Raw genomic sequence first — 25,452 nt, 5'->3', positions numbered from 1 at the left:
ATCCTAAGGCACTGTACTGCACCGCACCATCACTCACTGCACCGTCGCTCTTCCCAATTTAATCACATCACAATAAATATTCTCATCCATCACTCCCCTCATATTTAAATTTTAAATATTTATAATACAAAACGAATCATATGCCAATAATGAGAAATATTATTAACACTAATTTAATATTAATAAAATGAACAAATAAATAGGTTGTGTTTTTTTTAATCCTTCCGATCCAATAGAATAATTTTATTTACTATTTTTTATTTATCTTAAAATAATATTTTTATTTTCATAAATAATTATATTACTATATAATTACTCTTACTCTTTCATTATTACTTCATCCGTCCAAGCAAGAAGTATACATTTACTTTTTTAGCACGGAATTTAAGAAATAATAGTATTTTAATTATAGTGTGTAGGTAAAAAGTAGTGTAATGAGATTTTTGCCCTTATTTTTTTTTTTATAAAAAGTAATTATGTAATGTAAAGTAAGGGTATTTATGAAAAAAAAAAAAGTAGGGTATTTAATGCAATGATTACTTTGTAATTGGACGTCCCAAAATAGAAATATATATACTTTGTAACTGGACGGAGGGAGTATTACACAATTGTCACTACATTTTACACTAATACACTCACAAAGACAAAAATATCTTTTACCTATACTTTTTGTCCACTATCAATATAATATCAATATTCCTTAAATCTTGTGTCCAACACAACAAATACTATAGTTTCGGAACCGAGGGAATATGAGTTTGAAAAAAAATTGATTTTGATTTGATGTGAAAATAATATTTGATCGGATATTTTTAAAAAATAGAGAGTTCAAATAATAAAATTTGAAGAAATTATGCTTAAAAAAAAAATCATACAATAGTTTTCAATTCAGGATTCACACTAAAATCTTTATTATTTTCTATTGGCAAAATTGCCCATAACTCCCTTGTGGTTTCGAAACTTAGCGTAAATTTCCCCTCTTCTTTAAAAATTGTATGACGCCCCCTTATACCTTAAAAGATGTTGCATAAACCACTTTGTGGTTTCGACACTCAGCATAAATCCTCATTTTACTTTAAAAAATTGCATAACGTTCACTTATAATTTCAAAAATATTGCATAAAACCCCTCTGTCATGCAAAAACATATAGATAGGAAATCATCTTCTTATCACGCAAGGAAAGTTTCATAGCTGTAGGGTTTCATGCAACGTTTTTTAAAGTATAAGGGGATATTATGCAATTTTTTAAAATACATGAATATTTTACGCTGAATTTCGAAATCACATGAGAGATATAAGCAATTTTACCTTTTCTATTTTGTCCTTTTTAACCAAATTAGGTGAGCTATTGGAATGTTGGTTTGTAGTTTTTAGTTTGTAGTTTGTACTAGTACTTTTTAATATATATATATATATCTATATATAATTTTAAATTGAAGTAAGTAATGAAGGTGCATTGCTATAATCCAACCACCTTTAGAAACAATAATAATAATAATAATAATAATAATAAATAACATTATTAAAATTCATGGGCAGGTTATACGTGGTTTTTTAAGTGACAAAATAAATGTCCTAATTGGCTAATTGGTTGATTAAAATAGGGCAAGTAGGTACTTGTTTAACAAAACCAAAACATGGAAATCTTAAATTAAAATTGGCAAGTTGGTGGCAGGAATCTTAATTTCATCTTTTGATTTACACAAACCATGAATAACTTCAATTTTATTTCCTGCATAGGGTTCATGAACTTGTCTGGATTTTCAAATGGATTTTAATTTATCAAATAACAATAATGAAAAATTAATTTTGTAAAATTAACAATAATAATAATAATGAAATAAGCATCTATATTTTGTGGGGGGGTGTAAACGTAAATAGAGTATAGTATAAGGGGAAATGTGCAAAATAGAAAGGTGGAGAGCAAGTGATCACGTGGCAGCAGTGCTGTGCGCCAGCGAATCACAGACTGAGGGCAGCCGTCAAATCATAACTTTTTCTTGCTGGCAATCTGAGCTGTAATTTTATTTTATTTTAATTTTATATTTATTTCTATTTGTCACGCAACATTTTTGTTATTACTATTTTGGTATTTTTGTTCATATTGTGAAGCAAATAATATTCTTTCCCTCCAAATAAAAAGTGAAATACAGTCACAATGAGATTTGGAATTTATACAAGATTTATATATTGTTTTATTTAATTAAATTTTCGAATTTATATACGTATTGACCTAATTTATACGAATAAAGAAATTAAATTACAAATTTACAGGCTGTCATTATTAATTTTTACAGAAAGTCTCTGAGTGATGTATATTGATCAATCTTTGACTGAAATTTAGCAGGAAATAATTATTTCTGCTTTAATTAATTATTATTTTTTTAAAAAAAAACATTTTTTATGTAAGGCCGTGTTTGGTTTGAATATTACTTCTGCAAATCGTAAATTCAGTCCGTGGGTATATAGCACAGAAATGCTGCGTTTACGTATTTATGTATTTTCCTTTTCCTTCTCCAGAGAGACTGCGAATTTGAAATCTCCAAAACGTTTCGCCATTGAAGCAACATAAAAATGCTTCTTCAATAGTTCTGTTCTGTTCTGCTCTGCTCTGCTGTTCGTTTTTGCGAGTGTGTATATATACAATATATACATATATATGTATATGTATATGTATATGCACACTCGATTTACAGAGGTCATTACAGTTTTCATTTTCAAGAAGTTTTGATTTCTTGCCAAGAAGATGAGAATTTCAAGTTTCAGTCAATCGCCGATCTCCGCCGTCGGATTCTTCCTCCTCCTCCTCCTCGGCGTTTTTCCACCGTTGATGTGCCTCGGGATCCGATACCTCCCCAGCGAGGGGACCGGGTTAACGGATTCAAACCCGATCAAAACCCGCTTCGGATTCGCGGAGGCGCCGGAGTATCGTAACGGCGCCGACTGCCCGATATCGGCGTCGCCGGCGGCGTCAGTAACGTCGTGCGACCCGTCGTTGGTCCACGTGGCGATGACCCTCGACTCGGAGTATCTCCGGGGGTCGATGGCGGCGGTGCACTCCGTTCTCCGCCACGCCTCCTGCCCGGACCAAATCTTCTTCCACTTCATCGCCGCCGAGTTCGACCCGTCCAGCCCGCGGGTCCTGACCCGACTCGTCAGGTCCATATTCCCTTCCCTGAATTTCAAAGTGTACATTTTCCGGGAAGATACAGTCATCAATCTCATCTCCTCGTCGATCCGCTCCGCCCTGGAGAACCCGCTGAACTACGCCCGGAACTACCTGGGCGACATACTTGACCCGTGTGTGAACCGGGTCATCTACCTGGATTCGGACCTGGTCCTCGTCGACGACATCGTCAAGCTCTGGAAAACCCGCCTCTCCCCGGGTCGAATAATCGGAGCTCCGGAATATTGCCACGCCAATTTCACCAAATACTTCACCGACGCCTTCTGGTCCGACCCGGCCCTGCCCGGAGTTTTCGGATCCCGGGCGCCCTGCTACTTCAACACCGGCGTGATGATCATGGATTTACAGAAATGGCGGGGCGGCCATTTCCGGCGAAAAATCGAGCACTGGATGGAACTGCAGAGAAGAAACCGTATATACGAGCTAGGTTCTCTGCCGCCGTTTCTTCTGGTGTTCGCCGGCAATGTCGAGCCGATCGATCACCGGTGGAACCAGCACGGCCTCGGCGGCGACAACGTGGCAGGATCCTGTAGGTCGCTGCACCCCGGTCCAGTGAGCCTGCTGCACTGGAGCGGGAAGGGTAAGCCTTGGGTAAGGCTAGACGAGAAGAAACCGTGTCCGTTGGATCATCTCTGGGAGCCCTACGATTTGTACACGTCACCCGGGAAGGGCAAGGTACAACACCAACAGCGCGAGGAACAACACGTGCTTGCCTCATCACCTAATAACCTGCTTGGTTATTCCAGTTATTTCTTTTAGTCAAAATTCTTTGATTTTCTGTGTACAGATTTGGGAAACAAACACAGAGAGGCGTAAAATTCGTATTTTTTAAAAAATTAATTGCAAAAAAAATATATATATTATATTGTGACAGCTTGTCAATTCTTTTTTCATACATTTGAGGAGCCAATTTTTGGGACTTATTAGATTCACATTGTACTTGCCAATATTTTGAACAATCTATTCAAAAATTTGTGTGTAACATGGCTTCAAGTTCACAACTTTTCGATTGCCCAAGTAAAAAAATTTAAGTTAACCACCCCATTAAAAAAAAAAAAAAAAAGAAAAGACATTAAATAAATAAATAAATAGAATCATGAAATGAATGTGAATGGTGACAATGATTTAAAGGCAAGATAATGTAATAAAGTAGGAAGTGTTAGGAGAAGCCCATCTCATCAAGTTTTCTGCCAAACACTTAGCATCCAAGTTTCTCATGACATTATTTTTTTTAGAACCACAAAAAGAGTGTTAGTTGCTTGTCTCATTCTCTCAATTTTTTTGAATTTTTTATTTCAAAAAAATAAAATAAAATGTACATTAGGTGGGCTGGAAATTTCTTGAAACATTGATGTTTTGGTATTTGGTTTTCTTGAAAATGACTTATTTATTTATTTTGTGATAGGCAAATGGGAACTTTTTAACAACTATAGCTTAAGTGCCCTTCATCGTGTTGCCATGTAGCATAATAACAATAATATTAATACAACAAAACTTGCCTGGATTTAATTTAATTGAAAAATTATGTAAGTTAGGATCCAATAAATGATCATTGACTTGACCTGAAAATTACTAAAAGATCACATGCCATGGAATCAGTTGGGCAACCCATACATACATATATATATATATATATATGCACTGATTAATTCATAATGTACAGTAAAGTCTATATATAATTTAATTATTATAATAGTATTATAAATTAATTAATTAGTAGTCGAGACAGTAAATAACGTTCTTACTTGTTGGAAGTGCTTTAATTTTGACAATAACGAATTTGACTTTAATTTGGATAATCGGTCTTAAGTAATAAGTATATGTTATAATTATAGTATTAATATTATTTATTTTAATAATATATACATATTATACTGTATAAGATCAAAGGGTGTGTTTCTTTAGGCCGGTTTGAGAAATTTTGAGTTTGAGTTTAATTTTTATTTGAATTTTAGGATAAGTTTGAGTTTATTTGTTTCTTTTGTGTTTGAGTTTTTTAAAGTTTTGATATATATTGATTTGATAGATAATAATATAATAATATAACTGTGTATTAAATTTAATTGATAAAATTAATGTAGTATGATTTGATTATGAATTTATATTATATACAATATATATATTTTAGAATTTTTATTTATTTGTATTATAGAAAATTTTATTCTTTATAAAATGATATATATATATTGTATATATATTTTTAACCTATAATTATTATAAATATTAAATAAATTACTCCATCCGTCCCATAGCAAAGTATCTATTTTTCCATTTTAGTCCGTCCCATAACAAAGTATCAATTTCATTTTTTTTTAGTAACTGTACTATTTATCTAACATTACAAATACCCTTACAACTTACAATATATTACACAAATGGCATTACCTTTATATTACACGTACTAGTAAGGTTATTTTAGTCATTTATACTTTATTCATACTATATCCCAATATAATACTAATATTTCTAAAACTATTTGAAAAAAGCAAATAGATACTTACTTATGGGACGGAGGGAGTATTATTTATATATTTTAAATTTTTTTAAAAAAAAAGAAAAAAAACAGAGAAGGAGACGTAAAGCTGCTGCAGCCTGCAATGTGTTGTCTTATTTAGCGGCACCCCGAGGGCAGAAGAAACACACCTAAAGTTTATATAATACAAATAAATAAAAATAATAATGTTTACATATAATCAATATAAATATTTTTTTTAAAATATATATATATATAATCTTGAATATATATGTTGGTGTGATTTGACATAAATGTAAAATTACAAGTAATTTCTATCTTAAAATAATATTGAAAAATATAAAATTCAAAAGTAGAATACACAGTTAGATATTGCAGAAAATGATTAAAGATCCATACAAATAAATAAATAATTAGCTTTGTATGTAATATTGGAATTGGAAAGAAATCAGAATCTGGAAATTGATTTGAGTAATTAATGATTGGGTTGGCAAAGTATAGCATACCACGTTAAGGTAGTCTCTATCTATAAGCATTCTGTCCTGAATTTAAAATTAAATTTTTTTTTAAAATAAATAAATTAATTAAATTGCCTCTTTTATCTCTTCAATGGATCAAAAATTCATTATGTATTTTATAGTAATTTGTTCCTCCTAATTTTTTATTTTGTAATATAAAAAATTATTAAATTTTTATCCATATGATGATTTATACATGTAGTTTTTAAATTTTATTTTTTTATAGTAAAACAATATTAAATTTCATATAGTTTTATTGAATTTTTTTCCTAGAATATTTCAATTTTTCATTTTTTAATTTTTTTTCAGGTGTAATATGAACAAAAAAAAAAAAAAAAAACACAACATTGAATTGATATAAAAAGAAAAAAATCGATTTTGAACCCTCCGAACTTTTACTGCTGGTTCTGTCACTGGTTCGGGGTTCGGGATCGGACATACCAATGTTAAAAAATAAATACAAATCCCAAAAAAATACAACCCACAAAAATTGATTGGATTTCATATTTATATGATGAGATTTTATATATGCAATTTTAGTTTTAAGACATTGTATCAAAATCAAACCTTATATATACATACTAAACCAAGACAATGTCGCATTTCATGGTAAGAAAAAAGCGCTATCATCCACTAAAAGACGCTAGAGTAACTTCACCGCACCGTATGAAAATAACCGGAGGGAAGGCTCACCGTAGGTCACACGTGACACGTGCTGGCTATTATTGGGCCGTGGGCCATCATTTTTTAATTTGTTACTAGACTTCAAAGTTAATCTTGGGCCTTCTAGAATGTGAGATTAATATTTTTTTTAAAAAAAATTATGTATACGTTATACGTGTGTGTCATCTGCATCGCAATAATTATATTAAGTGAATTGTCTCTCTTATTTTGGCATAAAATGATTTAATTCTGTCATATTTTAAGAAATTGAAAAGGTTTACATTTATTATTATTATTATTATTATTATTATTATTATTATGACTTGCATTTGTTTTTTATATTTAATTTTTTAATACTGTATAATTTATATAAAATAATTTTTTTTTATTAAGAAACTCTAACGTACAAACAAAACATTTCCTATTAATGGCCTATTTTGGTAGGCACCAAAATAAAGCTAGGTTGGCCCGGTTATATATATAAATATAAATTATTTGTTTCTATAATAATTATATTAATATAATTTTATAAATGGTATAGTGAGTTGTCTCTTTGCATTTGTTATACATTTAAAATACTTAATATAATATTTTATGCTTATTAATTTGTTACTATAACTTTTCATTCAACATTTTTTTATATAAATCTTGTTTGATTAAAATGTTAATATCACTGTGGTTTTATTATTAATATTATCATGGAATTAATGTCCGGGCCGGGTTAAACGGATATGGGTCTACCCGCTTGACAAATTGACTGCCTATTATTGGAGTCTGGATACTAGAGGTCCGGCACGTGCCACGTCCGTGTCTCTTGACTCTTGCTTCTCTCTTCAATCACTGGCATTTGCTCTGCTCTGTTCTGCACTGAACGCTGTGGGACACATTGAAGAGAAGCAACCCATCTCTATCTACCAGCATCATCATTATCTCCAATCCAGACTCTGCCCCAGCTGCTGCTTCTTTAACAAAATCTGTAGGTAAAGCCTTTTTTCTTTTTTTTTTTTTTTTTTTTTTTTTTCCTGATTTTTAGGTAGTGCGGTTCACTTTTAACTGTTGTTTGGTGAATTGCGGGGTAGTTTGGTTTGGGGATTTTACGGTTTTGAACTTCACACCGAATGTTTGGTTCGATAATTTTTAGATCAGCGGTTGAAATTGAACTTTTCTGTACATTTGGCCACTTTAGGAGTTGCATTGTTGAGAAAAGGCAGATCTCTTGTCCTTGCCGATGCGATGATTGTGTGAAAACATTTTTTTGTTGTGTTTGGTTTTTTTCTTACATAAGCTTGCGTTTGTGTTTCTATGCTGATGATTGGAGCTTTATGCTGTTTAGACCTTTCTAGACGGACCAGAAAGAGACACTTGATATTTGTGTTACTGTAAAAAAAAAAAAAACCGCTGTAATGTTGGTGATGATTATGGGGGGTAGAAAAGCACTGCACATGGGGGATTGTTTTGAGCGCTTGCATTTTCCTTGTCTTCGTTTTGTCTCGATTAGGTCATCGTTCGTGGTCTTGATGGGTACATCTTGCTCGTCCCACGCTCGATCCGAGTGTCGATCTTCACTGATCTTTATCTGAGGGTTTGGGAATCAATGGATGATCTTTAGTTTAAACATCTCTGAGCAGATAATAAGGTGCTTTATTTATGTGTTAGAAGTGGGCCATTCAATCAAATTGTTGTTGTTCCTATTGTGTGTCTTGACATATAAGTGAGATATACACATTCCAGCATATATTTGCAAGATTCTCGTGGTTGCCTTATTTGAACTTGTGAACTGTTTAGAGTTGCATTAATTGAGGTTCTGGTTGGAGATAAGATCTTGTGTTTTTTGATACAGATGGATGAGCCTCTGAAATCCGGAGCTAGATTGGAGGTGTCGGTTTCATTTGGTAGATTTGAGAATGATGCACTTTCTTGGGAGAAGTGGTCGTCTTTCTCGCCAAACAAGTATTTGGAGGAAGCTGGAAGTTTATCCACTCCTGGATCTGTAGCCCAGAAGAAAGCATATTTTGAAGCTCATTACAAGAAGATTGCGGCTAGGAAGGCGGAATTGGAACGGGAAAAGATGATGGAGTCTGTGGTTTCAAGTCCAGTCGAGTCAAGCAAGGAAGACTCTGCTGCAAATGCACCTGAGCTTGATGATAAATTTGGTTTTTCTAACGGTGAAGGATCGATTGAGGAAGCTGCAAATGAATCCTGCACAGCTGTTTCGGAAAATGGGCCTGTTTTTGATGAGGCAGGAGAAGAAGAAGATTGTTCTGAATCACCTACGGTGGATGTGGATGTGGTAAGCTGTATGAATGGTTCATCAGTGGCACATTTGGAGGAGATTAATGTTGATGCTGTGAAGTGTGAAAGTTCTTTAATCCCGGAAGTGAAGAATGAGTTGAATGGCAATGTGGAAGAGACTCGATCAAATATCAGGAAAGATGATACGATAGTGGAGCCAGTGACTCCTCAAAAGCATTATGTGGAGAAGCCTTTGAGAAGGAAAAGTGGGATAGAACAATCACATGCTTCGAAAAAGGGGGTTTCGAAATTGGGTGCACAAAGTACAGCTCAAAAGGTAAAAGTATAAGGAATTTTTAAGGCGAAATTCCAATTGTCGATATGTTTCTTAATTTATTGATGAAAATGTCGATTTCTGGTGTTTAGGTGACTCAAACTAAAATGGGGAGAACTGTGGCCGGGACAGGGAACAAAAGTGTATCGCCTTTAGTTAAACCAACCCAAGCTTCTACTCCTAAAAACTCAAAGCCCTCATCGATGAGGACACCTGTATCTGCGCCCGCGCCCAAGACTGTTAAAAAGCAGGTCAATGGGTCACCATTGCCGAAATATAAGAATGATCTTGTGGGACAAAGCAAAAGAACACCTCCTCCGGCACTGCACATGTCTCTTAGTTTGAGTTCTGCGAATTCTTTGTCTTCTGTATCGATGACTAGGAAATCTTTGATAATGGAGAGAATGGGCGATAAGGACATTGTCAAGCGAGCTTTTAAGGCTTTCCAGAACCGTCCTAATGGATCTACCCTTGGTGAAAAACCAAGCCCGGTGAAGGATGTATGCATTTACTAGCTATTCTTTCTTCGTCCCTTAATTATATTTATGCTATCAAACTTCGATTGCCACAAGATGCAAATAGCTAAATTTGATATTCTAATGTATATCCTGCAGATGTCGCCGCCTACTACATTTCAATCAAGGATCTCTGCTTCTCGCAAACCGACTAAAGGGAATGAAGGGTAATACTTACTTCATCACTAATCAAGAAAATCTGTAGTGCAGCCTAGTTGTTATCTAAAATCCTAGTATGCACGAGAAGTTGTGTCATTCTTATGATCGGTTCATTTTTATATCCACATTGAGAAATGAGAATTTTAGATCAACCCCCAACATAACTAGGAATTTGCCATAGCCTAGAGTCACTATAATTCCATGTCTGATATCTTTCTTTTTCCGGAAAAAGCATTGTGAGCTAAATTGTTATAGATACGTCTAAATTGTTCTTCGAATACTAGTCTCAGGAAGGATTCAGTAAATCAAGCTACTCAAAGGATTCAATCTGGAAGTAGATCAAATCCTCTGCCCAAAGGGTGAGATATTACGATCTTTTTGTTAAATTTTGCATTCATCTTGGATCAGTAGGTAGGGCTCTTGTTCTCATGGACAGTGATAATCTCCTTCGAGTATCTTTATAAAAATTGTACACCAACTAGACGAGCTCTTTGAAGTCATGAAAAGTAGTTCCGTTGCTATATATCAAGAGATTTGTTAAATATTTCTTTTACTTCGAAATGGAATCAATTAAACTGAATGCATCTTGATAATGGGATTGCCGATACAACTGTGTCAATCAACATAAAAAGATGAGTATCGATTTTCTTTTCAACGTATTCTGCTTAGTTTAGAAATGCAGCTAAATACGATTCATATCAGCTTTCTATTAATTTTTTGATGCATTGTTATGTGGCAGTCAGTTTATCGATTTTATTTTCTTAGCCCTTGTTTTAATTACGGTAATTTATACTTGTATCTCTAATAATGTAAAACCAGATTACATAAAAGTTTGGTGACGGATAGGAAAACCGTGACGGCCATTTCACCAACTCCCGCATTGAGAAGCGATGAAAAAGCTGAGAAGCGGAAGGAGGTATGTCGAGCACTATGCCCTTTGTGTGGTTCTATCGTAAACTGAGTATTGTTCTGTTCCGTATACTACGCAGTTTCTAAAGCAGTTGGAGGCGAAATCAATTGCCAGAGAGGTCGAAAAGGCTCAGCATAGTGCAAAATCGAAGGTATTATGTTTGTTCATCCTTATTACTGAGATCTTATAATGCCGGCGCCACAGTATCATATTTTGTCGTCTCTGCAGGTGCACATTGTGAACGAGATCCATCCACAACGCCCTACATTAAGTCGATAAAAACAGAGCAGCTTCTGATTAAAAAGAATCGAACTTTTGTCTATAGAAAGGTTATATATTCGTCGCGTAGCGAGCAGATTGTGTTCTTGTATCGAAAGGATGCAGACTTGATTCCAAATTAAGCCTCCATTGATGAGAGCAATGGTTACACCATGAATTATTGGTATTGTTCCGTAACTTTGTTCGCGGTTGTATTTTTCGAAATTATTTTCCAGAAAAGAAAAAAATGAATCTTTACTGTCGAGAAAAATCAAATCACAGCAGCATTCTTGGTATCGATACTTCTCTGTACAAAATATGTTCATCATCTTCCTCCTGAGCCTTCATCATCATCCAAACTACTCCTGGAATCATCTGACATGAAATTTGCTGGAAGTTTCGGGAACCTGAACACCCGGGGAGATCCGGTCGACGTCGAGCCGGATTCCGGCGCTGCCGGTTTCCTCTTCTGCACATTTCTTGCGATGTCGACGCACACCTGATCGACCATCTGCAAGAAATCGCGAACTATTACAAACAGCTGCAGAGGATTCGAGCTCGATCCCTTCGAAGCTCCGGCCTGGTAGTAATCGGTCGTTTTCTTCACGACCTCCATCACCCGCCGCTGCTCTTCCTTCATCGTCTTCATCTCTGATTCGGCTGCGTCGAGGAAACTGGCCATTTCGTGTGCGAATCCTCTGTCCCCTCCGCAATGCTTCAAAGTTTCCCGGATCTTTGCCAGCTGCGACACCAACAACGAACTTGTTTTGGTAAGAAGGTCGTAGTCTAAAGATGCAGCCTTTTTCACATTCGAAAATTCCGCGCTTAGGCCTCCGATCACCGGCAAGCCGAGGATCATGTATTCTCTTTCTCCCTCCGGTTGATCAGTGATTTGGCTCGCGGCATTGCTGCCATGGCTGCTCGATGTCCTGCTCAGGCTACGGTTGCGGTTAAGCAGACAACGTCGCCCCTCGGCGCGGACGACTTCCTGCACGACGAACTGGAGCAGCGTTGTCTTCCCATCGGAGCTTTTTACGTCTGATAATTTTGTTAGAGCTGTGAGATTGAAGGCCTGTGCATTCCCACGCGCCGTGCCGGCGTTCAGCCGGTTGCCGGCCTTTAGAACTGCTTCTAGAAGCTTCAGGAACAGTCCTCGAGTTCTTAACTCGTTGCAGGCGGATTCAAGGGATTGTAAAGATTCCTTGATGCTTGAAATTTCCATGTCGTGGTTTAGTCTGAAGAGCATCGCGTTGAATCGAGGAAAGGCGGATGGAACGGCGTTGAGGAGGCTGTAGAGGAAGGATTCGGCGTCGGCTAGCTTGGTAGGGTCGCCATTGAAGGCGAGGATTTGGGAGATTTCTTCGTCTGTTGGAGTTATTCGAGTTAGCTTTTCTAATGATTCGGAGCTCAATCCATGGCCGTCGATTAGGGCGTCGACGATCTCCTGGCGCCCGACGCCGAGGGATTTGAGGACAATGGCGGTGTTTTGGGATTTACGAGTGTCGAGGATGAAGATCTGAGATTGGGGCTTGTCTTGTCCGAGATTTTTTGATTCGCTTCGTGGAGATTTCTTGTTCGTTGCGACGTAGCCGAAGAGTGCCTCCATTAGATCGCCGTCGAATCTGCAGTCGGAAAAGGTTAGTCTGGTTTTTTTTTTTTCGTAGGGTTTCTGCCATGGATGCAATTATGAAATTAGGGCTTGGTTATTAGCTACCTGAAGGAGCCTTTGTCGATTTTGTCCCAAACCATGGAATGCTGCAAGTTTGTGTTCACTTTGTCCCAATGCAGCGGCTTCAATTTCACTTGCCCGCTGCCATTGCTCGACGAGGAAGATGATCCTTCTTCGATGGAATTATTCGCTGCTGTTTTTTGAGGCGGCGGAGGAAGAGAAGTTTTTGGCTTTGGTTGAGGCGGTGGCGGGGGAGAAGTTTTATGCGTTAGTGGAGGCGGTGGCGGTGCGGGAGGAGGTGGTGCCGGAATTGCCTCAACCACCGCCGGCGATGAATTTTGCTGCTGCAACTCAACCTTAACGGAAATTGCAGGTGAATTTGACGGAGCTTTTGGAGCTATGGCCGGATTCTGTTTTTGGCTCCAGGAAGGGCTTTGGGAAGACGACGACATGCCCCGGAGGAGAGGAGCTTCCGACGGCGGCGGATTGTTGCTATTCTCCTTATTCTTATCACTCGCCATTCTTTTGATTTCTCGTCTCTGTTCATCTTTCAGGCTTCTGTAATTCTGCTTCTTGAAGCTCCGCCGCTCGCCGCCGTCATTTTGTAGGCTTCTCCAGTACAGCACGTCCAAGCCGTCCTCGTCGACGATCAAGCCTCTCAGGTTGCCGCCGAATCGGTGGAAATCGTCGTCGGTTTGTGCGCGGGGAGCAGAAGCGGCGGCGGCGGCGGAGGCGGCGCCTCCGTGTGCGGCAGCCCCATTTTCTCTCTCCCGTTTCCGGCGGGCGCGCCGGAGGAGGAGGAAGAAGAGGAGCGCTGACACGACGACGGTGCTCGCCGCCGTCGCTCCAATTGCTCTCCCCACCGCCGCGCCGGAGGACGATTTGGATCGTGGAGGCGGCGGGAATGGCACTGGCTGCGGAATTTCCGGCGGATCGATGAACGGCGTCGGCGGCGCCGGTGGCGGGGGAACGATCACCGGAGGCGTGGAGAATGGGTAGAAAGTTTGGATATTTTGTGGAGATTTCCATTGACAAAAGAATTTAGGGATTCGAGAAAGAATTAAACAGATAAGAAACAAAAGAATTGTGTTGGCAGCCATTGTCGAACCTCGTCGAAGAATTCCAGCCTTTTGGAGTTGGAAATCTTTCTGATAATCATCGACGAAGACGACGGCGACGATAAATTGTTCCAATTTAATTTAATAAATATATATATATATATATTTAATTTTAAATAATTTAATATTATATTTTTTGAGGTTTGGTTCGCTGAAATCGTCAAACGTGAGCAGGTAGTTGTCTCTAGACGCATACACGCTTTTGTAAAGTGAAATGACAAGAATACCCTTGTCCAATCTCCTTTGTACATAAATATGTAGGGTTATTTTCGGAACAAAAATAGTAGTGGAAAGGTTCTGGGTTTCATCGTCATTTAAATTTCAATTTATTGTCAATAATTTTAGAACTATCGACAATAAAATAAATCAATGCTTGGTGGCCATTTTTGTATTCATTGATTAGAAAATGTGACAATGATATATTACACGTAGTGGACAAGATAAAGTCATGGTAACACATGATTAATAAAATTAAATCATATACATATATTATATAGGTCATAATTAATAATCCATTGAATTTTGGAAGTCCGATGTGGTCTAAAAGAAACAGTCTTACCTTTTCTTGTATGCTTATGAAGTGAAACTTTCCACACAATATCTATTTGGTTAGTTGCACCTAAAATATACTATTTCCACTACAAAAAATATTTTTTAATGAAATTTCGAAACCTTTTTAAATAAATTATTTGGCTCAAGTTTGTGACCATTTCCTTCTCATCAATTATTATAAATTATTCAATCTTACGTAAAAAATAAAATATATAATCTTAATGCATTTTACGATTCTTCAATTTCCTGAAAATTATACATAACCCTTTCTAATTTTTAGCTCTGTTTTATTTATTTTTTTAAAGTTTTTTCCCCCCCTACTATATAAAGTGAAGAAATCTGGATAAAACATATATATTTTACATGCAAAATATAATATTACTTCCTTCGTCATGCAAATGTATGCCCATTTGATCTAACATGAGTTTTAATAAAAATGAGTGATAATTGTTAAATTTTCTTTTTTATAATAAAAAAACAGTACAAAATGGAATGATTTTTTTACTTAAAAAAAATGAGATTAGTTTTCCGATGACAATTCAAAAAAAAAAGTGAGCATAGATTTGAATGGCGGAGGGAGTAATTGAAGAACATTTATGGCATTGACTAAATCAGAAATTATAAAATTCAGCATAGCCCAAGTAATTATTATGATTTTTAATCTTTGTATTGCAATAAATAAAAATAGAAAATTTGTATGGTATAGGAGGGGAGTCTAGGCTCTATAAATTAATTAAATTTTTCTATTTTATTTGTTGGAAATATATGTATTTATTTGTTAAGTCGGGAAATAAATATATATCGACAGTGAATAATTTCAAATGTTAAAATTAACTACCAAAAAAAAAAAAAAAATTATTTTATTTTATAATATATTACACCAAATCAATGTAGAGATACAAAATATACATACAAATTAGATATAGAATGAAAGCGGTGGTTGTGGTTTGAAAGAAGATTTAAGGTGGTGGTTGTGAAAAGGATAGATGTGCTTTAACTTAACCACATTAATTGCAGCTCATTATTATTATTATTATTATTATTCAGTGTTTTTAGATAAATTAAATTTTTATGTGTATTATATAAATTGTGTTGATAATATAAAAAAATATTTTGTGTTGAATAGTTAATTTTTTATGAATAAATATGATATATACTCTTCCGTTATTTTTGTGTAATATTACAAATAGTCTTCCAATTTATAATATATTATATAAATGTGATTACTTTCATATCATACAATACTAATAAAATTAGTTTAATTTTTTTTACCTTTATTTCTAATAAATCTCAATATAATACTAATATTTATAGAACTCCGTGCAAAAAATAAACGGAATGAAGGAAGTATTATATTAATGTGTGTATATTTATATTTTTTAATACTCTCTCCATGTCCACAAACTAACATCCTACTTTCCTATTTGGAATGTCCAACAATTATTGTCATCTTTTTGTTTTTATACACAAAACTTACTTTTTTACCCTTACTTTATTTCTCTTTCGTTTTATTTTTTATACACAAAATTTACTCTTTTACCCTTACTTTATTTACTATTTCATTTTATTTTTTATACACAATATTAAGGGCAAATTTGTCATTTTATAACAAAAATCTTAATTAGTTAAAAATGCCTGCAAATATCAAATAGGACATTAAAAAATGAATTTACAGAATAATATTTATAAAAAATTGTTCCATTAAAAAATATTGAGTGATTACACTTATTATTATTATTATTATTATTATTATTATTATTATTATTATTATTATTATTTATTTATTTATTGTTTTGTGAAGTGGTTAAGGACTGACTACAAATTGCTGAATTTATGCCCCCTGTAGTGTAGTAGTGCAATTAATTGATTTATTACAAGAGATTTCTATAAAAAGAAATAAAATAAAAATGAAGTCAATGGTCGGGACAGGTCAACTGCCAAGCCATCGAATTTCCTTGAATATTTGACTTTGGAAGGAAAAAGATGAATTGTTTATTTGACTTTCAAACTTCAAATTTGTCGTTGACTTTACTACCGTATTTGTGGTTGCCAATCTTTTTGGTTGGTGAGATTGCACCCTAGACCCGGTTTGATGAGACGAGTCTGGTAAGTATTAAGCTTAATTTGTCTTCAATTTTATTTTATTTTTTACTATTTTATTTTATAATTCTATACTATTATTTTATAAAAAAAAATCACAAATATGTCTATTGAAAAATACTACTTTTTTTTCGTAATCTAATTGTTTGCTCATTTGATCGGACATAAATTTTAAGAAAAATAAATAAAAATAAAAAATTTTACTTTTTTTGAAAAAATAAAAAAAAAATAGTATTTTGTTACTAAAACGTAAATAAATTTAGATAATAATAAAAAAAAATGATAATAAATTTGAATGACGAAGGATATTTATACAATATTTTCTTTTTTGATTTTTACTTTAATTTATGTTTGTTCCTAATTTTATTATTCTTATTTTAATAAATATAATCAATTTGTTACTATTTTATATTTATCATCATTACTTTTTTTTTTTAATTATTATTTCTTTTTTTTTTTCAGTTTTTTGTTAAATTTATATTTATTCATAATTTTATCACTCTTATTTTAAAAAATAATAATTAATTTATTATTATTTTCTATTTATCTTGTTACTTTGTATTATTATTATTATATCTTTATTTATTTATTTATTTTATTAATACTCCTATTATGCTTTTTTTAATTTTACTTGACATGTAATTTTCTCATTTTTTTTCTTTTTTTTAATAAAAATTATATTTCCACATGCTGCTTGAATATATCTCTTTAGGATTTTTAATAAATTAAAAAATTATGATATTTTATTAATTAGTGAAAGTGTAAGAAGTTTTAACATTTTTGTCTTTTGACTTTATATATAAAGTAATTGTACGTCTAATAGTACATTCAAAATTTAAATAAAAATTAACGATATTTTAGTATTAATATATAATTATTTTTACTATAAAACAGGTACTTTTAAATAGAACATAAAGATCAATTAATTTTAATACGTTAAATAGTCATAAAAAACACATTAATGAACGTGAACATATAACGTATGTTGTTAAATAAAAAATATACTACACATTTGTTTAGCTATGCTGATTTGATAATAATGATTTTTTTTTATTTTTAAATCAGCACAATGTTAATAATAAATTATTATAATATTTTATTATTTTTTATATGTGTAGCGTTGTTGATATTTTAAATATTTTTAAAATTATATCTCAATAAAATATATGCAATATGAATATCATTTTTGTAAACAATAAAATTTTATATAATACAAATGAATAAAAGAATATATTTATTTATTTATCGTTTCCATAAATTAATTTTATAAAAAATAAATAGTTTTAAAGGTAGATAAAAATATTTGTTAATCGAAAAAAGTGATAGAAATAAAAGGGTTTTTTAGTGGATCCTAAGTGTAAGATGTTAAAAGTTTAATTAGATTAATTTATATTTATTAAATATGTTTAAAATTGATAAATTTATCAAAATTTTTAAAAAAATCATCTTTTGTAGGACATACCATAAAAAAAATAAAAATTGAATCATCTGTTACGAGACGAGAGAGCAGCAAATAATTTCATATGGAAAGAGTATTATTTATTTGAAAATTTAATCTTTTCTTGTTCCAGCTTGTTTCCAAATATGGACTAACTCAAAATAAATGTCGCTCATTATTTTATTTCTTTTATTGTAATCATTTAAAATAAACAAGTTTAATAAATTTTCCCGTTGACCTTTTCTTTAGATTATGGTCACGTTATTAGCCGTTGTACTCAACTTCTTATACATGTCGGATTCTTGAGCATCCACTCGTAGCCTCACACGTGTCCATATCTCTCGTAATCAATCCTCAGCATGACAAAGTCAAAGATCCATATCCTAATCCAAATCAAAATTTTCGCAAAATTGATCTAAGCCCATCAAGAAATTGGGCCGAATGCTACCTCTGAATTTATTTTTCTAAAATATATTTTATTTTTTTATTTCAATTTCTTTTATTCTTATTTTTATATACGTTAGTACTCCTTCCGTCCCGTCTCTGCTATACTGTAGACACAGTATTTTAGGAGGGATGTAATTAATAGATAATTAAGAATGTATTAGTGAAAATAATTATCCTATAATATAAATAATTATAAATTAAGATTAAGATAACTAATTAGTTTAATTAAAATTAAAAAAATAAAATTTAAAAATTTAAAATGAGATTAAAATATGTAATCATTTTTTAAAAAAGAAAATGACATGATATGTGGGATGAATAGAACGGCAATATGGACATAATATTTGGGACGGAGGGAGAGAAGTGTTTATTTACCCTATCTCCTATACAAACATATACATTTGTTTTTTTTTACATTAGACTAAACAATAATAATATTATAAGCTGCGAGTACAAGTATGTAATAAGTTAAAATTTCCTTTTCTCAACACATACATAAACTTTACTTGTAGTAACTTATTTAAATATCAATAATATATTTATAATTTATTTAAAATTAAAATATTTTTATATAACAACACAAAGACTATCATTACCGTCATACATATGATAAATGAAAACATAAGAATATATATACTTAGGTTGTGTTTGTTTGGAAGTTTGAATTTTGAACTAAAATTTGAATAGTAAAAATTTTGAATTAGAAGAGTTGTATGATGTGATATTTTAAATGTAAAATTATTTTTATATAACATAAAAAATAAATGTTTGATTAATGTTTTTGGGGAAATTTTTTTTTGATAAATAGCAAATTTTGGAGAAAATCTTCCAAACACCATTAGATAGTAAATCGTAGTTTATTTTGAATGGGGCACTGCTAAAAAAGAATTCTCTTACATCTATGATCATCATCTCTTACATTTGATCTGCAATAAATTTTAAAATTACAAGATAAAGCGCAAAACTACATAGTTTTCGCTTTTCATTTAACGCTCACTTCTTGTTGCTCGTTTAATCGAGTCATCTTGTAGGAGGGGGAGCGCAACTTAACATAGAAAGGCTAGAGGGCACGTTGTTAGGACAAGACGAGGATTTCGGAGATTTTGAGGTTTCAATCTCGGAGTTCTCCTTGTGCACGATTTTGTTGTCAACAATTTCTTTATCTAGTCCTTCCCCGAACATGGAAGTCTTCAATCTTCTAACATCCGACAACTTCACCGGCTTAACTATGTAGTCCTCGGCCCCCTCGTCCAGACACCTTGTCGAATCCGGCAAATTCATGGGGAGAGGTTAGGACCACATGAGAATAATTTTGGACAAAATGGGTAATAAAGAGAAAAGCAAATGACCTACAAGTAATAAAGTTGTTGCCACAAAATTATTTGGCTATGGTTGCTCTACCCTACATATATATATATATATATATATGTTCACAAAGAATCCAATGCTCCGATTACATTAAATTATATTCAACATAGACGAAAATTTATTGAAATTTTAGAAATAGTAAAATTTTAATACTCACTTCTTCCGGCTCTAAGGATTTTATTTATTTTTTTTGCGTCATTGTACTTAATATTAAAAATATATTTATATTTGTATAATTTTTTTGTACAAATATCATTATAATCGTATTATGAGACACTAATAAAAGTATTTTTACCATTTTCTTTTAATTTGTATTACATTTTCATATTATAACTAATATTTAAATATGAAACATACAAAAAGTAAATCAGACCCTTAGAGCCGGACCAATATAGTATTTGATACGATGTTACGTGGAATATATATATATTTTAAGAAATAGAATAGTAATGAAGTCTAAAATTATTGTTGTTGTGGAAACAAAATTTAGTTGTTGAATGACTGACTTCACTAATTTCTCTTACAAAAATATCATTTTCAAATTAGTGTTTACAAACTCTAACTAATCCAAAAGTCTACGATTCATTTAAATATATTTTAGAATTATTTTGAGTATAATATATACTAATAATTTAAATAACAAAAATATAAAAACACTATGAATAACACAAAATAAAAAATAAAAAGGGATTATGTATGTATATATATATATATATATATATGTATATTCACCTTCGAACTCTTGCCAAAATGTTATCAGACGACATGATGACAACAGGGATTTCTCTAAAAGTCGATGAACCCTAATTAAACACAAGAACAACAACATCAATTTCAGCTCATTGGATTTTTTATTTTTATTTTTTTTAAAAAAAATTCCATTGTGAAACTACATCAAATTAATTAATTAATAATTAATTACCTTGATCTTTTTAAGAAGATCGTAGCCGGTCATTCCAGGCATGCAATAATCTGTGATGATCAGATCCACCTTCAATTCAACGCCACTAACTCCATTACCAGACCTTCCTTCTTCTTCTTCTTCATCTTCATCTTCATCTTCTTCATCTTCCCCAATTAATCCCAGAAACTGCAAAGCTCTCATCCCACTTTCCACTGCTGTAACTGCACCCAAAATCACATCAATTATATATATATATATATCTTAAATTCCTTGATTACTACAACAAAATTATTAATTAAATTAAATTACCTCTGCAAGAAGTGGTCTTGAGCAGCCTCTCGATGACTGTTCTGTCGACAAGACTGTCATCCACAGCAAGAACATGAACCAAAGATGAAGATGAAGATGAAGATGACGAGTCATCAAAACCACCTGACCTCTCCAACACATCTATCGCCATTTTTAATTCCAGATATGAAATCAAAGCTTTTTCGACAAACCCTTCTCAAGACATGTATAATTATTATGACTCACCCACCAGTATGTCTTCCACTCTCTCTATATATGTATGTTGTAATGATTTTTTGTTTCTTTTTTTTTTTTTCAGAGGAATATAATATAATAAAAATGGAGTCTTGAAATCAAATCTGATGAGATTCTGAAATCCACTTTGTTGGTTATCTGTATCCCCACAGATTTTTATTATTATTATTATTATTTTCTGTAATTTCTTCCCCCAAATTTCCAAGCCCACTCCTTGTTTGTCAAAATATGATATCCCACACAGTGAAGAAAAGAATTATTATTGTGAATTTGGAAGATCTCAGGCGACCCAAGAAATCTTTTCGTGGGATCCACTTTAAATTGATTTTTTTTTTTTTTTTAAATCTAATTTTTGTAATATTATTTATTTTATTCAATTTTGAAACCTATTTTAATGTTATTGTCAGCAAGAGGATTCGTTTGGCGTGATCCGTTCGATTTTTCGGAAATTTTCATCTGAAGTCAACTTTTTTAAAGTCGTGGTTTTAAATTGGAGAAGTCGCTGAATTAAAAGTAGCGACTTTGATTGTATTCATTAAATGGGAGAAGTGAAAAATGAGGTAGAAGTAAAAATGGAATGCGCCGGGAAGGGAAGCCGAAGTCCGTGCGGCGGTCCGGCCACCAGACGCTGCCATCGCTGCCGCGCTGTTGCGTACTGCTCTGTCGGACACCAGGTTTATTTTATTTTGTTTTATTTTTTTGGTCTCTTTGCGGTGTTGCTTAATTTGTTGCGTGACGATTTCAAGGTTTCGCACTGGAGTGTGCATAGGGGAGAGTGTTCGAGATTAGAGCAGCAAATGAAGCGTGTTGATGTTTTGAAGGATTTTCCTTTCACTTTTGGTCAAGAAACTGCGGAAATTCAGGTTCCAGTTCCTTACTTCTGGTTGATTCTTTTGCGTGATTAACTGATTATAAGTTTCTTAAATAGAAATTAGAGTTAGTTTCAGGAGACAAGGTGCTCCTTTTTAATACGGAAAGGAATTCATCGAGTAGGAATGTGGACGTGGGAATGTAGCTGTGGTCAATCAGATATTAGTTTTGATAACTCGAGGTACTTCCAATTTTCAATGTATGTGCTGCATAGAACTGATCTAAGATATACTATTAGATAATCAATTTTATCTGGTAGTTCTTGCAATTAATAGTTTCCTGCTATTGCTTGTAAACTTTTGTTTAGGTTGATTAATTGTTGGAATCTTCCAAGTGAATTATGCCCCTGTAAAGGTATCAAAATTCTCTTAAATTTTAGTCATCATGTAATGTGTGCTTCTTACGACCTTTGGATTCTCATTATTGATCAGAACCTTCCACTTCATTACAACAATGTCTAACCACTTGGAAGGACTATTGTCAATGGAGGTGCATCCCTTTCTATTCCCCTGCTGCTTTACTTCTTCATTGGGTATGTTATTAAGTATTTTTGTACATTTGACGTATTCTTATATCAATGGAAATGCATTACATATCCTTAATTTGCACAGCATGGGAAAAGGCATTGTAGGCATCCCTCTGAATTGTGAGTATTGCTATTAAAGTATCCACTGTTTTTCCCAGCCACTCACGGTATATTGGGCTGTTCAACTCTCAATTCGTGAAAGATTGCTTCCTCAAGTCGGTGAAAAACTGAGGATACATTACCTAGGTATATGATCTTCGTCCCTAGCTTGAGTGATTGGGTTTTAATTGAGTAGCCGCTCTAAATTCCCCTATTTTGTTTTGTTCGGTTATGCATGTTTAGCTTATAAATATAGCTAATTTGCTTTAGGAATTTTGAAAATCCTAAGTCCACTGGTTCTGTATTAAGCCCTTAATGCTACTTTAGTTCCTTAGGGTGTGTTTAGTACAAATAATGGAATTGTAGAAAAATGATAGTAGTACATAATAGAATTATAGAGAAAGGAAAACAGATGATGAGAATTGTTTTCTGATTGGTAAAACAGTGAGAAACATAACATAGAAATGCACCAATATGGATAACTCGATCTAGTGGAAATTATATATTGCATTCTATTGGAGTGAAAAAGAAAAAAGAGAGAATGAATCAATTAGGAAAGAGACAATGGATCGGTAAGAGAGTTTAAACTGAGTGAACATCCGCGGAAAATTATATTTTGTTTAGTTTGTGAATTTTTTTTTAAAATTTTGTTTTGATTGTTTATTTGAATAATAATGTGAATGTAATGTTCTGTGAGATAAAATATTACTATATTTTTATGAAGAATTTTGAAAGTTGAATATTAAAAAAAATAATCGAATGAATACACCTGTACATTTCTAAACCTTTATTTCTCTATGTATAGAAAGAGAAATAAAAACATAGAAAAATAAATAATTTAATTTTCAATTTTAATTTCTCTGACTCAAATAAACAAACAAGAGGAATGAAAGTCTTTATTTCTATGTACCAAACGTACCCTTAAGGTTTATACGAAATGTTAAATTCTTCCAGGACCAGAAAAAGAGCTTCTTCAGTTGGCGGTTTTTGGGGAACTGCAAGCACTTTTTCCTGGAGTGAAGGTGCACATTGACCTCATTGGACCTGCAATTCCAAATCACAGGTTAGGTGTAGTTATGGATACGCTTTCGAAGTGCTTTCTCACTTATGATCTTTCACTTGCTAGGTTGTTTTTAGATATTTCTGAATTCTCGTGTGACTTCTTATTGACATGTTTACCAGCCTGCTGTAGAAATTCGATTTTTACTTGGGCCTTCCTGATTGTGGAATAAATGAGAACAAAGATTACCTTTCACTGCACATCTGGTGTTGTTGCTATCATACTGCTCGGCGATATTGATTTAGCATATATACACTTGCTATTCATTTTATTTGAATTGTTGCATCATTTTTCTTTTAATTCCAGGAATGGTGAGCAAATCGATCTGTGCAGCTATCCCCAATGTTGCAATATCGATTGTCAGTGTAAGCATTCTTTCGAAAATTGTAGAGATGGGAAAATGACTTCCCAGTCGCCGCCAGTCACCTTGCTGCTCCACGCCGGTTGTTATCATGATTTTTACAAACTAGCACAGGTTATTGGTATCCCCATTTTCTAAGTTATCATTGGTTTACCTATTTCCAATCTGATATTGTTTGAATCTCCAGGACTTTCCTCCACAAATAATCATAGCCCCGAATGCTGGCGTCGCTGCCTACACCACCTGGTTGCCAACATTAGTAAGTTTCGATCCCTGTAAAGTTGACAATTTATAAAACAATGCTCATATCTTTTCTCCTGACTTGTCTAATTCTGTACAGAAACTAATAAAAGAGATCAAAGTTCCGGCAATCTTTTCTGATTACTGCGAAGAAGCTTCTCATCTGGCGACTCGTTGCATAAGCTCTTGGATAGGCACTGCGCTGAAGTTCCCGGTAAGCGCCTTTCATCTCTCTACCGATTCTTCTACGTTTATTGTACGCGACAACACACAAATGGCATTGTGCTTATGCAGATTCAGTTGAATCCTTTCCGGCAACCTTTTCCGATTGAAGATTCAGCATTGTGTCTCCCTTGCTACTCCAATTGCTTCCTCTTCGGATTCTGATTCCCGACAGCTCTTGCAGCCATGAAATTGTCGAATTCCGGTTTCAGCTGCCCGAGATGTGTCCTAATTGCCCAATATGTGTCCTAATTGCAATTAGATCTAACAAGACAACTAGTTAACAAATCTTATATGAGATAATCCCTCCGTCGTTTAACAATTTTTTACTAACATTAAACAAATATATTAAACAAATATATATATAACATTAAACAATCTTACATGGGACATAAGAATATATATCTCTGTGTAGGGGTGGAAATAGGCCAGACTGTCTGTCGGGGTCTACGATCTGGCCTGCATAAAGCCTGACCTGATTTAATCTATTTATCAAAAAGGTCAGGTCTAGATTTTTATTAAAGCTTTTTTTTTTTTTATTTAAATAGAATAAACTTAGGTTTACAAAAAAATATTTCTCATTATTATCCCTCCGTCCCACATACTATGTCTATTTATCGTTTCTGGCCGTTTTACATTTTTAGAAAATGATTATACACTTTAATCTTATTTTAAATTTTTTAAT

The 25,452-nt window shown here is 33.3% G+C and overlaps 5 protein-coding genes across 11 annotated transcripts; 3 read left to right on the top strand and 2 right to left on the bottom strand.

The window, feature by feature from the left end:
• The first annotated feature begins 2,736 nt into the window (after positions 1-2,736).
• LOC127245478 (probable galacturonosyltransferase-like 9) lies at positions 2,737-4,161 on the top strand. The gene has a single exon (XM_051266390.1). The coding sequence runs from the start codon at positions 2,748-2,750 to the stop codon at positions 3,945-3,947; it is 1,200 nt and encodes a 399-aa protein (XP_051122347.1). The 5' UTR covers positions 2,737-2,747; the 3' UTR covers positions 3,948-4,161.
• Positions 4,162-7,651: 3,490 nt separating this feature from the next.
• LOC127245434 (protein WVD2-like 7) lies at positions 7,652-11,448 on the top strand. 4 transcript variants are annotated; one of them, XM_051266312.1, is made up of 8 exons: positions 7,652-7,822; positions 8,683-9,411; positions 9,501-9,908; positions 10,023-10,090; positions 10,373-10,441; positions 10,902-10,998; positions 11,072-11,143; positions 11,221-11,448. In XM_051266312.1, exons 2-8 carry the CDS (start codon positions 8,683-8,685, stop codon positions 11,269-11,271), a joined length of 1,494 nt encoding a protein of 497 aa, XP_051122269.1. In that variant the 5' UTR covers positions 7,652-7,822; the 3' UTR covers positions 11,272-11,448. The 4 variants fall into 4 exon arrangements, with proteins under 4 accessions (XP_051122269.1, XP_051122267.1, XP_051122266.1 ...); XM_051266310.1 differs by having other exon boundaries at positions 7,653-7,818; positions 10,367-10,441; XM_051266309.1 differs by having other exon boundaries at positions 7,653-7,822; positions 10,367-10,441.
• Positions 11,379-14,082, bottom strand: LOC127245433 (formin-like protein 4). Its single transcript, XM_051266307.1, has 2 exons — positions 12,965-14,082; positions 11,379-12,872 (listed from the first exon to the last, which is right to left on the bottom strand). The coding sequence occupies exons 1-2, from the start codon at positions 14,017-14,019 to the stop codon at positions 11,576-11,578; spliced, it is 2,352 nt and encodes a 783-aa protein (XP_051122264.1). The 5' UTR covers positions 14,020-14,082; the 3' UTR covers positions 11,379-11,575.
• A 5,335-nt stretch (positions 14,083-19,417) lies between these two features.
• Positions 19,418-21,578, bottom strand: LOC127245294 (two-component response regulator ARR5-like). The gene is made up of 4 exons (XM_051266083.1): positions 21,156-21,578; positions 20,865-21,067; positions 20,675-20,745; positions 19,418-19,832 (listed from the first exon to the last, which is right to left on the bottom strand). Exons 1-4 carry the CDS (start codon positions 21,304-21,306, stop codon positions 19,595-19,597), a joined length of 663 nt encoding a protein of 220 aa, XP_051122040.1. The 5' UTR covers positions 21,307-21,578; the 3' UTR covers positions 19,418-19,594.
• Positions 21,579-21,878: 300 nt separating this feature from the next.
• LOC127245292 (uncharacterized) lies at positions 21,879-25,089 on the top strand. 4 transcript variants are annotated; one of them, XM_051266079.1, is made up of 11 exons: positions 21,879-22,063; positions 22,136-22,252; positions 22,331-22,458; positions 22,567-22,613; positions 22,691-22,791; positions 22,944-23,031; positions 23,839-23,947; positions 24,251-24,419; positions 24,493-24,564; positions 24,646-24,759; positions 24,840-25,089. In XM_051266079.1, exons 1-11 carry the CDS (start codon positions 21,929-21,931, stop codon positions 24,930-24,932), a joined length of 1,173 nt encoding a protein of 390 aa, XP_051122036.1. In that variant the 5' UTR covers positions 21,879-21,928; the 3' UTR covers positions 24,933-25,089. The 4 variants fall into 4 exon arrangements, with proteins under 4 accessions (XP_051122036.1, XP_051122037.1, XP_051122038.1 ...); XM_051266080.1 differs by having other exon boundaries at positions 21,882-22,063; positions 22,337-22,458; XM_051266081.1 differs by having other exon boundaries at positions 21,885-22,063; positions 22,331-22,440.
• The last annotated feature ends 363 nt before the right edge of the window (positions 25,090-25,452 follow it).

The sequence above is a fragment of the Andrographis paniculata genome, unplaced genomic scaffold (assembly GCF_009805555.1).
Source record: "Andrographis paniculata isolate CXL003 unplaced genomic scaffold, ASM980555v1 Contig22END, whole genome shotgun sequence".
In the NCBI taxonomy this organism is placed as follows: domain Eukaryota; kingdom Viridiplantae; phylum Streptophyta; class Magnoliopsida; order Lamiales; family Acanthaceae; genus Andrographis; species Andrographis paniculata.
The sequence above is the reverse complement of the archived record's forward strand: the minus strand, read 5'-3'. Positions and strand labels throughout refer to the sequence as shown.